The 17,673-nt window shown below is 35.6% G+C and overlaps 1 protein-coding gene across 3 annotated transcripts in view; it reads left to right on the forward strand.

Annotated features, from left to right (window-relative positions):
• Nucleotides 1-17,673, forward strand: part of LOC107094192 (catenin delta-2-like) — a 303,403-nt gene that overhangs the window by 78,718 nt on the left and 207,012 nt on the right. For all 3 annotated transcript variants that reach the window (XM_015389646.1, XM_015389668.1, XM_015389657.1), the window contains exon 3: nucleotides 17,113-17,225. In XM_015389646.1, the coding sequence (XP_015245132.1) occupies nucleotides 17,113-17,225 (113 nt within the window). The remainder of the gene's footprint in view (nucleotides 1-17,112; nucleotides 17,226-17,673) is intronic.

Here is a 17,673-nt window from a genome sequence, read left to right on the forward strand (position 1 = left end):
TTTACAGTTCATCAGATAATACAGACAAATTGATTCAGTTTTCTATCTAAGGAAAACCAGTTGATTGCATTGACTCATTGACTCAAATACAATCCCTCACACTAAGCATGCTTGTAGCGACAGTGGAGAGGAAAAATTCCCTTTTAACAGGAAGAAACCTCCAGCAGAACCAGGCTCAGTGTGAGCGGCCATCTGCCGAGGCCGACTGGGGTTCAAGAGGCCAGTGCTACAACAGTCCAGGGTTTAAAGCAAAGTTAGATAAGCATTGAAATAACAGATTCAAATTGTTCTTAGGTGTGACTGTGTGTGCATGGTTGGGTCTCTTACAGTGTCTCTGCGTTGCCCTGCGAAAGATTGGTGACCTGTTCAGGTTGTACCCCGCCCATTGACTGCAGGAGATGGCAACTGCCCCACCATGACCCTGACTAGGACTAAGTGGGAGAAAATGGATGGATGGACAGACTTACAAACATACATACTTATTCCACTGTTTCCATTGGTGCATCTACCTTTATATTTTAGCTGTATTTATTTTAAGTAATGTAACTGGGTAGGAACGTTTGTTTAATCTGCTTGTCTTTGTTTAATCCGTTTGTATATGACCCGAATAAGAAGCCCTCTTTATGAGTTTATTGAAGACAGAGGAATCCATGACGTTTTTCAAGTGAGGGGAGAAGGCATCAGTTATCTTTTTGTCACATTAATAACCCTATTGAGCGCTGTCCAATCAGCCACTGTACAGCAAGTGTACAGCACACATAACATACAGAGGGAAATTATCCTCTCAGTAGAGCAACAATAAAAGAACACCAGGGGTCTCTTTGTGAAGCCCCCTCAGAAGGTTTACTCTCAGCTGGGCATTCATCAGCAGCTCAGATTTTCCGCTCTGGTCTTCCTCAATATTCACTTCCAAGAACTGGAAGTCAGCCACCCACCCACACCAATTCTCACTGATGATCAGATGAGAAATATTTGCTCTCGTTTTCCCAAAGCCAGCTGTCATCTCCTTGGTCTTCGTGATGCTGAGGAGCAAGTTGATCTATGTGAAGCACACTTTCACAAATCCTTCTAAACAATTCACACACATTTTTTTTTACAAAGTTCAGAGAAATATTAAAAATACAAAAAAACAGACATTAGCCTTTATCGCATGTGACATGTAAATATTCTTCTATGTAATTCTATACAGACTGTACCATTACGGCATAAATAAGATATAACTGACTAAGAAAACAATATATGTACTTAACTGGTTACAATTAGAAGAAATGTTTTACAAATCTTTATGGACAGACTGAATTAGACAATTTATTTGTTTTTTAGTTTGTTTTGTTTTAATTATTAATATATGTATTCATGTTTTTCCCCAAGTAAAGAAAAAGGTATTAAATATAAAATATTTTTTGTTCAATATTAGTACTCATGTAGAGTTATATTACTGCATATTAGATGTTTCTTCCTTTAAAAAGAAAGTTGCTGTTTTCTACTGTCTCAGTGCTGTACAATCATGAGGGTACAATTGAATTGTATGTTTCCATCCTTATCTAAGAGACTGGATAAATTTCAACTATATTGAATTCTGTTTAACAGAATAAGAACTGGATCTGTCTGTCTTCTAAAGAACCTTGAGATAACCTTTGCTGTACTTTGGCATGATATAAGAGCCAGAATTTCACTGAATTACACCTTGTCAAGCATCATGTCTTACATGCAGCACATTTTAAAAAGAACTGAGGGCAGAATATATGGCCTTAAATTCACATTAGTCTACAAAGAGAAAGCACAAAGCACAAGAGCACAAAGAGAAAACCATTCAAAAGAAAGTCTGATAGTGTTTCCATTCACACAATAATTACTGTTGTCTACCTGATTTTGTCTAGAAATTAAGAAAAATACACTTTACGTTCTGAAAAGTTAATGAGTTAATCTTAGTCTTTGTTTAAACCATGAAACCTAAGTTATACCGAAATTATCATTTCATTGAGCAAAGCCCTTTATAGAACCATATCATTCAATTAAGTTGAACTAAATATTGTTTGGTAGTTGTTTGATGAAGTTACTGGATCTGCTTAGATAGATCCAAAAGATACCTGAACTTATTTTTGAATGTTTTTTATCAACTACACAATCCGTAAGCCCACATGTTAGAGTTAGTAATAGCTTTATTCTGATTCGCTAAATGAATATCAAATAAAAATACTGGCAGACTGGATTGCTACATTCACCTTTGTTGAGCTTGATGGTTTGTGTGATATTTATGTTATTCATGCTTTTCACTCTAATTTATCCTTTAGGACTCGGATAATACATCTGGCATAAATGCACCAATTGTGTTTACATATTCCTTGATACACATACCCAATAAAAACACAACCAGTTTGGAGAATAAGGTATAAAGTAAATGATCACACATGATTAATTGAAGCATGGAGAAACTCTAGAGACATATTTAGATCTGTCACAATAAACAATAAATTAATTAGCCTCATGATAAAAAGGGAGTAATGAGACAAATGTAAATAAGCTCACAGTACATGCTTGTTTGATTTCATTGAGTCTCTGGGCCATCAGTCTTGACTCACTTCTCCCGATATTGCCAAACTCAGAAAAATAGGACCCAGTATTCAAGGCAGAGAAACAATTAGATTTCTCACCACGTTCATCATAAACTGAACTGCATTGAACAGTTTCGGCATCTAAGGCAGGAACCTCTGCAGGAGGAGACAACAGGTTAGTGACAATGCCTATCTGGAGGTGGATGATAACGAACATGAGTCACTAACCTGGTCTTATAGTTCAATCCGAGTTCAGAGGGTGAGGTTGGATCAAGCCTGTCGGCTGTCAACGAGACACGGCCCTACATGACATAGCACCCAGAGAGTTCCAGACGCTGATGTCTCGGGGGTCAGAGGATAGGCAGGAGATCAGAACCGAGTAAACGAAGGAAGGTTTGATAATCCAGAGGTCGAAGCCAAACCCGGTGATGATGATGCGCTCGGTAGTCAGAGCCAGGAGATCAGAGGTCCAAGTAGGTACCGAAGGGAAATTCAGAACGAAGTGGGGAAACAGTTCCAGGTTTGGTTCACAGACAGGCAGAAATCTGTCCGGAGTCTGAAAACAGGTCAGGCAAACAGTTCATAATGGGGACAGGCAGGCTCAAAGGTCCAGAGGCAGAATCATGCAATCAGAAACACTCAGGTACTCTAGAGAACTCTCACCAAATGCTTGTTAAATAGATGCTGAAGCAGGTGGATCAGATTAGCGGTAATGAGAACTGGTTGGAGAGAGGCAGGTGAGTGAAATGGGTAATCAGACCAGACACCAACGCCAAGATCAAGACAGATATTCCTTCCGTTGTGTAGAAAGTGTAGCATGTCATTGATATGTAGCCAGCCAAAGAAATGCAAGCTTAGATATGGAAAGACAGAGATGGCATTGGTTTAAAAGCTGAGCCTGGCAGCTGCACTGTGAGAAGACTTTGAATTTTAACTTAATTATTATATTATCATTTATCACAATATTTTTTGGGACAATATATCATCCAACAGAATTTGTTATCCTGACATCGCCTAATCTTTAATTCTCTTAGAGCCTCAGTGACCAGCATGGTTGCATTAACTTAAACCTATTGATCGATCAAAACAAGTGCTTGTAAGTTTTGTTAGAACCTATGAGGGTTTGGGGGTCCTCTGCCACATTATGTGGTGGTGATACCCAACCCAGTCAGTAAAGGCTGTCTTGGAAGTCAGTGGACATGTTACTGGTTAAGTAACTGGATTTTATATCATGGAACACTTTTTGAAACCTTTTACAGAGTCACAGTTCTTAAATTTATAAATTAGCCACATTTCATTTCAGAGTCTGAGAAGAGAGGAGGAGAAGAAAGTGAGTGTCCCGCTTAAGGTCTCTTCACTAGCAAGTTTTAAAGAAGAGTGTTTATGCATGCAGTTTTTTTGGCAAGAATTTTGCTACTCGTCTGAGGAACCCAAAAGTGCGGTCCTCTGATCTCAAGAAATCTTTAAAAGGCTGCCACCACCTTCTGTAGTTAAAATATTAAACAGTCTCTCAAATATACATTATTTTTCCCTAAACTCTTTCAATCCTTTCTGTGATCTATCTTTATTTTGACATGTGGTTGAATGAGACATTTTAATTGAGTCAGCTTTTAAATTCGTATAAGAGGAATAGGAAATCCAAATACTCAGATTAGATAGAAAAACAAATTAAGAGTTTTCTTTCTTAGTGTATATTTAAACTGCATGTCAAAATGTGAAGATGGGGATTCTGAAGAGACTTTCCAGCTTCTAGTCTGTTAGTCTGGTTTTACACACAGTACTAACAGGGAATTAAAACCAACCTTTTACGACTGCCGTTTCTCTCCATCTGTAGAAAAGGTTAAATTAACAATTAAGTTACATAAAGTTTGTACCATATATATTTTATAGATACCTACTCTGTGTGCTGGGGGGTAAAAGTAAATATGAGGACACTCACACCTACATGTGCACATGCACACTCACACAAATCGACAAACTAAGAGGCACAGAGAGCTGCACTGCCATTTAAGCCGTGACATTTTCCAAATGACATTTTGTCTGTCGCTAAACCCACACTAACTGAGCATAAGCCTGGTTGTTCTGTCTTCCAAGTTCTTAAAAAAAATGGCTAAAACTTTAACATTAAATGTGTGACATTGTACATATCTCATAATTAAAATCAGAATTGTCATTATCCATACAAAGAGCCATATACCTCAGCACATTTAGTCTAAGGCATCACTGGAGTGAAAGCAAAAATAAGAAATATTGCTAATGGGTAAGAACTAGAGAAATAATGTGTTGTAAATTGTGTTGAGTATACATGTCTGTCTGTCTGTCTGTCTGTCTGTGTGAGAGCTGCTCTCTCACACAATCCTCGTACTACTGGGCAGGATGGGTGGTTCCCTCATCTCAGGGTTGGGTACTCTACCAGAGGCCTCAAGCCATAAACCTTCTTCTCAGTATCTTACCTGTACCTAGAACTGTGCATTTCTGCACTGAGATCTCTGATGTTTCTCCGTGTATCTGTTGGAGCCATTAAATAAGCTCTAAAATATGCTTGATTTCATGAGAATGTTGCACATTAATCAGCTGTTGAGCCACTCTTGGATGCAATATCCTCCCCGCTCTGGAGCAGCAGGACGCTGCCTTCAGCCTCTATGAGAAATACATGTTGAGGTTTGAGCCTCGGTCTAGTGAGGTAAGCAGTGAGAAAGTAGAGCCCTGATTGGATAATACACAAAAATACATCCCCTCCAGCGAGGCTGAACCTCTTAAAAGGTCTATAGAACCGGCGCTGGTTGTTAAGCTGACTGCTCGATGCTGTTTGCCTGACAGTTTTGACTGACAGTGATCAGACAGCAAGGAGATTTTCCTCATGAGTCTGGAGGGAGAAGTGATCGTTCATTCAAAGCAGTCATCTCGTGCTGAACTCTTGCAATGATTTCTGGAATTTATTATTTCAGAGCGCTTCACAACAGCTATTTTCACCTGTTCTAGTGATGGTTTTATGTGTTTAAACATTTGTCAATGCAAAACATGATGCTTGGATTTAATTAACACCATGGAGGCTCCCCTGGTTCAGAGAGCAGCAGCCACCATAGAAATATGTGGGCTATAGGTAGAGTACTCATGTGTTAAATGCAGAGAGTGAATTTCATTGCTATGTATTTGTGACGGTGTAATGACAATAAAAAGCTGGAACATTTTTTTTAACCTAATTATTGATTGTAATATTCAATTAGTAAATAATTGTGCAACTCTTAGGTGTTTTAAACAAGATCCAAACTTTTTGTAACTTTTGAATTTAGAAAATATTTATCGTTTTTTTCTTTCAAAATTTCATTTTTACTATTTTTCTTGTATTTACTCCCATATTTTTTTTTTATTCTTCCTAAGTTAGACCCACCCTTAACCTTGTTAACGACCTCTCACAGCTACAGCACATCAGTGTAAACGCTCTCAGATTTTCCATGTCATTAATCACTGGTCCTCAAGCTGCCAGGTTTCAGTCATTGCGTGCAGGCTGCTGTTTAGTTGTTCCCATGGTTCTACTGGATTTTTTGTTCCTCATAATTCTTCACTCCTTCTGGGGTGTTCAATGTTTTTTCAGCTGGTAATTAATTTTCCTTTGTTTCTTCAATAAATCACCTTAACAGTTATTCTGCCTGCACCCTGTCTACATTGGGACACTCTACTAACCCCAGTAATGACCCTGTGGTAAGATGGTTTTAATGACAACCACGCAGAGAAATATGTGACAGCAATGTCAACTGCATATGTAAAACTTACTTATAACTTAAATATCAAATTTGCATCTGATATATATCTATGTGATATGATGAATATATATATATATATATATATATATATATATATATGCCAAAATATTTAGGGGACTGCTTCATTTAGCTAATGGTTTAAAAGATAAGTTTTTATAATCATTGAGCTGTGCTTACTTTATAAAGGGGCTACTTATCAAAGAAAATTCGATGTATTTTGTTATTGCTGACCTAAATTGGGTTGAGTATGCAACTGCTTTAGGAGCTTTAAATATACCTGTGGAATACAAGGCCTTAATGTGTATGAAAGTTGCTCATTAGTAAATAAAATAAATTTACATGATATGATTATGTAAATATGCTTATGATAGAATTTTTCTTTTAAAGTAGCTTATCTGTTAATATATCTGCTAATCATCCACCTTAAAACCAGCCCTTCCTAACTGCATGCATAAGTTATTTGGAAATCTTAGACAAGTAACATTTTGGACAGTCTTTCAAAATAATGTGTACTTTTTAAAAAAGTGCTAACAGAAAGTGTTGAAGCAAATCACGTCAACATGTTGCAACAGTGTAGAAAAATCTCCTAAGCATTTAATTGTAGTTTATAAAAGTGAGCTTTTGGCATTTTAATCTCCTTTGATATGTAAATGCTTCCAGTTAAGATAATATGTTTACCTTCAGGTTCTCTGTCCTTTAAAGCATCAGATATATAGTTAAGTTATCATTATTATTTTGTCTATTTAAAGCTAAACAATGATTCCTTTACTGAAAAACCAAAACAAAGGAAAAAAATGACACAAATCTAGAGAAAAGGAATAACCAGGAAAGGCATGGCAAGTTTATTTTTATATCACAATTCATTACAAGTACAATTCAAAGTGCTATACATTAATTAACATTTCTTTTTCACTTCTCTTCTTTTTTTCCACCTGATAAAACCAGTCCACATTCGCTTTATTCTATTCTATTTAGTCTGGTCTCTTTTCTGGTTGTTTTTCTTTTCGTTTTCTTCTGAAACAGACTAAATAATATGATATGGTCATAATAGAGGTTATGTTGAATGTGTCGAGGTTTGATAACATTGTAGCATACAAATTGTAAGTTCTGAATTGCATGAATTTTGTCTGGTTCAAAGATAATAGACCAAAGCATTTTCCTAAAATAAATAAAAAAGCAGAAACCAAAAAAAAAGAAAAAACTAAAATAAAAAAGACAAAACAGGGCAAGTGACAGTGTGGAGAAAAAAGATATTGCAGATGAAAAGAGAGTTGATTTCATTTTGCCCACAGAACTCTTAAATAATTTAATGTAGGAGAGATCTGTCAGAGTACTGCTGTGTTTATGTGTTGAATATTTATAACGCATATAAAACTGTTATACGCCAGCTGTTGGCGATCATACATCTCAGCTCTAGATAATGTTTTTTTTATTGAATTCAAAACCTTAATGCAGGTGCTTATTCTACACGACTTGTTTACCCACTATATTTTAAAAGATGCATTATAATCTACAGATTTTCCACAATAATCTACAAATCGGGTAACTAAAAACTACTTTTAAATGTCAAAGTAATTTTATCACGTAATAGAGCATATATTGCTTAGAACTTCTGAAGATAGTTAAGCTATAAAATAACAACACACTTGGTCTATAGAACAGCTAAAATCTTCAGATTTTTTTTTACATTTTTAGTTTCTTAGAGATAAAAAAGTTATATTTGCTTTAATCAAAGGAAGCTTTACTTTTGCTGTTTAAAAAATAAAAAAATACAATATATTTACAGTAATTATTTAGGTTTCATATATATCCACAATCATTCTTTTTACATTTAGAACTTTGAATTTTATTTTCTTAGAGTAACATATACAGAGAATTCATTTCAAGCAGTTTGATTTGAATTATTTGTGTTAATCTTACATAAAATCACTCTGGATGTGGTCTTTTAATATAAAGCATTTTAAAATTACCTTGTTGATACACATATTGCATGCTTTGTAGTACCTCAGTTATGTCTATTGTAACTTTAGCAAACAGGTGGGTTCATCAAGTTTTCCGTTTTAACTTTAGCATCCAAGATTTCAAATTAATTTGTGAATCTTTATTCTACTGGGAAAAAAGAGAAAACAACAGGAAATTGTCTTTCACACATGCAGCAGACCTTTATGAGTCAAACCACCGTGGAAATAAGCACTTAGCTAGATTTTATTTTTGTCCTCTTTGATGGGACATCACTGTACTAATTTTATGTTAATTCGTGCTATTACTTTACCAAGTAAATTTAATTTAGTCACACACTTTTATCCTTGTGTCTGCTGTGGCTCAATTGTTCTGTTCTGCACAGTCAAAATCCCCTTTAATGTTATGGATCTTCCCTTTTGGGACTCTTGAATTTTCAGTTGTTCTGTTTTGTTGATCTTTGGTTTATTTTCCATTATATTCAAGCAGGTTTAGTTACTCTTTGTTGCCCCCTTTTGCTTCTTTCCTTTCCCCTTGCCTTCCTTCTAATTACTTACACTCACACCTGCTCCTTATTAAGCTCATTAGCCCATCCTTTGTTCTAAATCCTCTTATATACTCCATCTCTGCAGTCACTCTGTGCTGGTTCCTTGTTGTTGTTTGGTTTTCTGGTCTTTTGGTTCTTGTATTTTGTATTTTTGTATTTGGCCTCAGTTCTGTCATTAAATCTACAAGATTCACCTCTGCCTCCTGATCTCCTCAAAAGCCTCCACCCAATCTTGACATTTAAACAAATACGATTTTGATCTTGATTAAAAGCAGTTTAGGTTTTAGCCTTTCTACAGTTTTCTGGGAGTTTCCACATGAGTGGAGCATAGGAACTAAAAGCTGCTTCTCCATGTCAGGTTCTGGGTATGCAGAGTACACTTGACCTATAAGACCACAGCAGCACCATATTCAGTTTGAGTCCGATGTTAATGAGGGCATAGGCAGCAGCATTCTATTGTAGATAAACTGCACTCGAAAAAGAAATAGCTGCTCCAACTTAAACAAATTAGGAACAATTAAGGGGTAACAATTAATTAATTAGGGGGAGTGTGGCCTAGTGGTTAGGGCATTGCGCTTGGAATCCAGATGTTCTAAGTTCAAGCCCCACTCCCGCGAACTGACACTCTGGGTCCCTGAGCAAGACCGTTAACCCCACACTGCTCCCTAGGCGACGCACATTGGCAGCCCACTTAAACCCAAAGAGATGGGTTAAATACAGAGAGTGAGTTTTGTTGCTCTGTACTTGTGACAGTGTAATGACAATAAAAAAAAGCTAAAAAATGTATTAAGTTTTGAAGTTGAAGACTAATAAATTAAGTTGATAAATGAATTCAATTACTTGTTAAAGTTCTAGATAGGGGCCAAAAGAAGAAGTGCTCCTGAAGAACTGGTTCTTGCCCTGGTATGGCACCTTTACTAAATGTGTATTACTGAGATCATTTTTTATGGCAAAGTGAACTGCCACAGAACATGATTGGTTCCTTGGATCTATTTATTTATTTGTCTTTACAGCTTTAGTTAAATAATGATTTAAAAGTGAAGATCTGTCTGTTGTATTGCTCTAGCCTGGCCAGATTGCCTTTATCAGCATGGTACTACCTTAGCGGTGAGGGCCTTTGGATCTGAAAGCATCATTCTGAGACATGCGAATACACTCTTTATCACAAAGAACGAATAAAATATTAACCTTTTAAATTACATAACAAAGAATGAATTATATCTGTTTATGTTACTCTTGTACATTTTTTTAAGGTCCACATTTGTATGACAATTTTTTCTATAACCTTTTTGCTGCTTTAAACGCCAGAATTGTGGGACAATAAAGAGATTTTCTATTCTATTCTGTTCTATTCTATTCTAGTCTATTTTATTCTATTCTATTTAAAGCTTCTATACGATCACCTAACTGAAGGGTTTTAAACATGTAAATTATAAAAAAAAGGTAAGCCCTCTTTGATCTTGAAACAGCAGTACACAAGTTGTGTGCAGAAGTTTATTACAGCACAGAGAATATTAGATCCAGTTTGAATACTGTTGACTATGATGTATTAAACCTGGAATTCATATATTCGCCCAACATCACTCCCACTGTTTTCTAAATTGACTCATTCAATCAGTATGTGCTGCACTGTGTGGCACATTTGTGGCTTACATACAATAGGGCATGTAAAGCAGGGGATGGAGAAGATGCTATCACAGTGGGAATCGATGAGCACCATGTCTACATTATTCTGTATCATAATACTAGATGTATAAAATAGTGATGAATGAGGGTTTCAGCACTGCAAACACTTTACCTGGCATAGATTTGGTTGCAAGGAAAGCACAACAAACATAGCTGCTGACTATATTGATTTTAAAATATGAATGTATGCTTTTTAGTGTTTAAATATTAAGACATACATATATCTACTCTAATGTTAGCATGTAAAAATTAAGTTGTTCCTTATTTTTTGTTATCATTCTATGTAACTTCTAGATATGGTCAGATAATTTTAGGTGTGTCTTGAACTTAAATGTATAAATATAATATTGAGTTTGCTGCTTCTATAGTAGTAAGTAAAATAAATAAAACAATAATGTAGAATATGTTTTCCTATTTTACTAAGGTTATTGCTTCTGTGGATTCATTTAAACACGTGAAGAAAGATTGACTTTTCTCTTTTGAAAATGTAGTGTGATTCTATTTTTCTCTTTTCACATTTGAATTTGTAGAACCTTAGAATTAAAGGAGTCAGGTTTTAGATTGTTTTCTCTGCAGCTTGTAACGGCACACCCTCCATGCTTGACTTGAAAACTACCTTCTCTTTTTTTGCACACGGTTGCACATTCAGTTAGAGTGGATCAGTTTTCCCTCCCCTGGGTATCATTTCATGTGGCATTCATCAGCAGTTGTCTTTGTCTCTGTTGGATTCCTTCATCTTTCTCCTCTTTCTTTCCTGTCCCCTAGCCTTCCTTTCCTGAAATCTTTTCCTGATAGGGTTTTACATGCTCATTAAAGTGACAGACAGGACATGCATAGGAGGGCAAGCAGAAACGATTCTCTGCTAAATTCTATACTGGTTATATAAGCTTCAGTTGTCTGTATTGAAAATGATAAAGCTGATCTTAATATCAAAGAATGTAAGATGCATGAGGCGAGTAACCTTCAGTTGTACTCCTCCTTTAGTTTGTCAGAGTTTTGCTTTCCCATATTTGATGGTCAGAGTTAAACAGGATTTTGGCAAGATAGTTTCACAGTGCATCTCTTCTGAGTGGAAGCTGAGGATCATGATTTTGCATATTCTCTGTTTACTGTTGATAGTGCAATTCCCTCTGTTTCCTAATGTTTCTTTCTTAGCAAGCAGCCAAGATACCAAACAAACTACTGTTTCTATGACCCTAAGGCTTGTTGTGGGAGCTTACTGGCTGTTGAAGAGAAATGACCTTATTCTGATAAAGGAAGTGAATTTCTGTAGGCTAACATACCTTTAGAGACTCTGCACACACACACACACACATATAAGAAACTCAAAAAGTATATATATATTTATTTTTGAGTTTTCAGTTATCTGTGTCATTCTCTTGTTGGTTATTGGTTTCTTTTCCATTTTGTGTTATATTTAAGTTGTGTTGCATTTTCTGGAGGCACTATCTGTTGCCCCTTGTGCTAGTCTTCTTTCCCTTAGCTCCCTTCTACGGTAGTTACTTCTATCCACACCTACTCCCTATTGGCTGATTAGCCCAGTCTTTGCTCTGTCTCCCATATATATTGTGTCGAATAACATTGCATTAAAGCATTAGGCAAAAAAGGAAATAAAGAGGAAAATCTTTTCAAATCCTCTTTAAATAAACCAGTAGATTACCATGAGTAACTTTCAACTTAAGTTATAATTATTTACTTGCTTAGTTTCTTATTTATTTACTACTTATCTTAAAATTGCACTATGTGAGCCCAAGAACAACTGACTAAGATAATTTACTTCTGGGAAGAGGAGTTATGTTTCTCATCAGAAATAATTCACTCCAAATTGCTTTATTATGCTTATAATATCCATGTAATAACTGATGAGCAACAAGAGAAATTCCTTAAATTTTGCTGGTGTCTAACCTCACAGGTTTTGTCTTAGTTATCCATACATCTGTGTCTTCCAGACTAACAACTTAATACCTTCATTTCCTGTCATTTTTTTATCTATTTGTTAAGCTTTAAAAAAGAAATTGGAATATTAATAACAACAATATCAGGATTGTATATCTTAGGTAAAATATCCACCCACCCATGCCCACCTAAAGCCTCGAAAAGGCTGTGGCAAGTTACTTCCTATTCTTTAATGAGCTCAGTCTTTATTTTGAAATGCCATTTAATAAGACACGTGAATCGCATTTTGGAAACAAATGTAATTTAGGTTTATCAACCTAAGTTGATTTAAAACCTGCAAACATCACTGAAGCCAACCATGCCAGGGAATCCAGATCTGTGACCAGGGTTGAATCTGGTCCGGCCGCCTTGTGTCATTCCCAGAGTAAACTAAAGCAATGCTGGAATGCCAGGGAAATATTTAGTTTAGCATTGATACAAGCAAAAATGCAGGTATGTGTTCTGCATGGTCAGTCTTCGTAGCCTGTCATTACATGTTTATTAACATTTAATGTTTATAGTCGCTCCTCCTATCACATGGAACAGGTAGAGCGAAAGAAAGAATACTTAATTTGTTTGTATGGGGATAGAGTGCTGTGGACTTTAGCTGCGGTTCTGCAGCAATTGAATATATTGGTACTCCTGGTTAATCATGTCTTAAAACCAAAATATTTTTTTACTTTTTGTGTGGAGAAAAAAAAATATAATAAAACTGCAAAAAGTTTAGGGATGTAAAAATACAGCTGTGCAGTATGGTCCTGTGTAAAGTTTAGTCTTCCTTCTTTTAAATCTGGGAGCTGCCTCACAATCCCCAGTAGAGGTGGCCAGAATATTGGGTACAGAGGGAGAAAACCCCATAGAGAATAAAATGCTGCAAATAGTGTGCTGTCCATGTCACAAAAAATGAACCTACACCTGAAATGTAAATGTTTTACAACTGAACAAGCCTTTACTGTAGGTTTAAGGTTGAGTCCTGAGAGGATATTGGATGTCACTGGAAATGTGTTTTACGCTCACCCAAATTGTTTCTGATCTGTCCAACCATGCTGTGTTTTTGGGGCTCAGCGTTCTTTGTACTCTGCTTCTCTCCGCTCAGGACTATCCCCATAGGTGATCTCTCAGAAGGTCTATCCTTGCATTAACTGTCATGTTGCAAAAGTCCTGAATCAAGTCAACAGGGGAGTAGTTTTATAATGTAAATTTTGATAAATTTTAACAACACGTTACAACCTAATAACAATGTCAGCGGCTGTATTCCCTTAGAAAACAGTGCTAAGTGATTGATGCTTTTAATACCACCTGACTACCTGGATGTTTGATTTTGTGAATGTGACTGGTTATCCATGAGTTCTTTTTATTTTGTAGGGTAATTTATTTGCCTAAGAGAATAAGTCTGATGCATAGCACAAGAGCAATCATTTTATCCTTTGGCCATACTGTGATAACTCATAAGGATTCATGATCAGACTGTTCTGACTTGTTTTCATTATTTATTTTATTAAACACTAGCTCTTATCACCCTTTTTATGTACACATTTGGACAAGGGGGGGCAAACACTTTTGTACCCTTGTAAAAACGTTTAGTATTGTGAAGATTATTATGTTATTGTAAGATTAGAGATTATACTCCAATAACAAAATAGTAAATTATTTCAAGGTTATTAACTAGATCTTTAACAGTGATTCCTATAATTATTTAGGGCAGTGTAGTTGAATGAGGTATGAATCTCAATCTGATACATAAACCTTTCCTATTGAAAAGAAACCAAAGTCTAAAGTAGACTGCCTATCATTGGGGATGAGGGTTTGGAGGTATTTTAACAAATTCACAGTGGCAGTGACCTGAAGAGGATGAGATTTACTCTGAGCTCCTCAAGGAACTCGTAAGTTATTTATTCAACTTTGGATGACACTCTCAGGCCTCTCTGGAAAAGTATATGTCAAAATGTCTGACAAGGGAGTCTAGTCAGGTACCCAACCTTGGATTTAGGGGAGTTGTGTCATTCTGATCGCAGTCATAGAGCAATGTATTACAGTTTTGCTATCCTGACTATCTTAAATGTTGCATCAGATTTTTCCAATTTATCTTAATTTAAATGCAAAGACTTAGACATGGCTTATATGTTCTTAGTGCCATATAAACATAAGTAATTAGTAAGTAATTTCCCTCTGGGATTATTAAAGTATTTATGATTCTGATAAAATGCAACACTTCTAGCAGAAATACTGGGATTATTTATTGCCAGGTTCACAAAATAAGTATTATTCACTAGCCATTTATCTTCATTTGCTATGATAAATGACTAGTGGGACATTTTCTTGTTTTAAGTCTTTAAAATTAATAAAGCTCTTGATGAAAGGTTATGTAAAACTGGACAGCTCTCCCCAATGCAGAACTTGCCCACTATGTTACAGATCTATTCCAGACATTTCTTTGTTGCTTTAAAAGCTAGTTAATATTTTTTATCACTGAGGCATAATAAATAATCAATTAGCATAATGGCACTCTGGGTTCAGGGATTTGCATTTTTACACTTTGAGGATTTAAATAATTTGTGACTGTCGCAAACCAGGTGACAAAGCAGCATGCTTTGAGAAGCACACCAGAGCTTTGAAGGAAGGAAGCTCTCTTTAAAACAAAGCTGTAATTCAGACATGAAGGTCCCAAGGGTGTAATAGAGCCCATTCAATCTCTCTGCGTACTTACTAAAAAAAAAAATGAAGTAAGGTTTGGAACTGCTTCTTCATTCACATGTTTGAGATTTATCTTGCTGTATTTAAAGCTGTGAAACTGATGCAACATTTCCTAAACAATAAACAAAGGAAAGCAAGGAGAAAGACAGAAGGACTTGTAATAAACCGTGTAACACCAGTCATCTCATGGGGTGAGATATTGTTTTTAATTAGTGTCTGTGTTATCTTACATCTCATAAGCAGTGAACCAATGAGCTTAAAACACCACTGCATAACACTAGTGCACAATGCTTATTGTTCTTGTAGGGGTTTTAATTGGGCACAAGCAATTGTGAATTTGATTTGAAAACAGAAAATAGGAGTGTGCATATTTATGAGTAAACTGCTGATGAAAGTACATGTACAAAAAGGTTCAAGGGAAAAACTGAGAAGGAAATGGTAGGCATGGGGCTGTGTTGTGTTGGGGGGCATGTGTCTAGTTTGAAATATCAAGATAGTGAAGCAGGATCCCTTTAATCAGAGGTTCAAATGACTAAAATACAACAAAAAGCAATCTACTGTCTCTTACTCTCTCTCGATCATCTGCATTACATTTTTTTTTTTACACATGTACCATTACTATCTAAAACATCTTTAGTGTGGTGCAGTTTCCTGCATTTTATCCACCTTCACACGGTTCTTAAGTTCACAAGTATATGCTTCATTTTACATATGCACTTATGCATTTACAGAGGGTTATGGGTAAAAAGTGACCTTTTAGAAAGTCAATTCAATAAATAAATCCCTTGGTCAGCAAATGCTTCCTATTACAATCCACCCTCTAGAACGTTCCTGCTAGAATAGTAACACCATGCATTATTCTAACTCCTATGGCACAATAACTGCCCTTTGACTTCCCTTGAATTAATTCAGGTTGTAGGGTTTTATGCATCACAGCACAGAAACAATATATTTTGCTGTTTGTCAGTTTCTGAAATTACGTAGGTAAAAAAAAGGCCCATCACATGTTATACAGTGTCTAATCTTAGAATATATTAACGAATAAGATGTGATCAGATGCAACTTCGCCAAACCAAATACTGTACATGCAAACAATGACTTACGAAAAAAACTTAGTTAGAAATTTAGAATATGGTAAATGGACTAAATTTATACGAGACTTCTCTAATCAAACCTGCCTCTCAGACAAACTGAAACCAACATTAGCACTGCTCTTTATACTGGTAGGCAACTTGGTGCTAAGTGCCTTGCCTAGGGGCACACCAACCAATGGCAAGGGGGAGCTAATAAAACCCATGACATCTGGATTATAAAATGATTATTCTAATCATTCAGTCACCTGCTTTGTATATATTTGGTGTGTTTTGATATTTGCATATTGCATATTGGTGTGAACCTCAATATTCACGTCAAACTTTTTGTAACTTTGTAACTTTTTGCAGACTCTTGTAACATCTCCTACATTCATGGTCAATAAAAACTGAAACTTGGTCCTTTGGGGATGTTTTTCTTTTTAAATTAAATTATTAAAAAAACACACCTAAAAATACTTTAAAATATAATTTCATAAGGGAGCTTAGGTTTTTTGAGGTTAGATGAATAAAGCACATTTTATAACCAGAATATATATTTTTTTACTTTATGACCTTTTAAGTTGCAGAAAGAGTGTTTTTTTTTTATTGTTTTATTGTTTTATATTTTTAAGACCTCAATGACCAGATGATATTTTTGTTCATGGAACAGTTGAATATTTAAGTGAAAAAATGTCTTAAATTGTACTTTTGAGAACATTATCTTCAACAAACAGCAAACCCTTTTCACATAAGGGAGCCTTTGTAAAATAATTGTTTTTCAGGCTATTAGCTCTTTCTTCACTTCAGCCTAAATGTGATGTGAAATGTACTTGATGATATCCCTAAAATTACTTTGTTTGCTGAATTTCATGTAAGGGTTTGTTTTTCTTTTTCATCAGGAGCTTCAGTTTGAACGTCTAACCAGAGAACTTGAAGCTGAGCGTCAGATTGTCGCCACGCAGCTGGAGAGATGTAAGCTGGGATCAGACGCGGGCAGCATGAGCAGCATCAGGTAAGAAAGAATACCTGAGTGTGTCTGTGAGTGTCTATGGCAGTGTGAGGCTCTAGAAGTTTAGGGATTCTGCTAAGGTGGACAAAGATCTGGCAATATGGGAACAGTTAATCCAAAAGTTGTCTTTGCTGTGACTCTAAAAAAAAACAAAAAAAAACTTTTATTTCACAGTCTGCTGTTGATGATTCAAAAGTGCAAACCTTTGTTTGAAATTTCCTTTACCTTATAAATGCTTTGCATTTCAATTATCTGGTGTAACTTTGCAACGAAATTAGGAAATAATGATTTGATATTGTTATTTCTCTTTTAAATTTACTCGGAGGATATATAAAAATGTTGCATTTCAGATAAGAAAAAAAATTGTGTCTGTCAATATTCTCTATCCAGAACTTAAAGCTACAGTGTGTAATAATTACAGGGATATACAGTCAGAAATGTAATATATTAT

The sequence above is a fragment of the Cyprinodon variegatus genome, unplaced genomic scaffold (genome assembly GCF_000732505.1).
Source record: "Cyprinodon variegatus isolate N-32 unplaced genomic scaffold, C_variegatus-1.0 Scaffold20, whole genome shotgun sequence".
Taxonomy (NCBI): domain Eukaryota; kingdom Metazoa; phylum Chordata; class Actinopteri; order Cyprinodontiformes; family Cyprinodontidae; genus Cyprinodon; species Cyprinodon variegatus.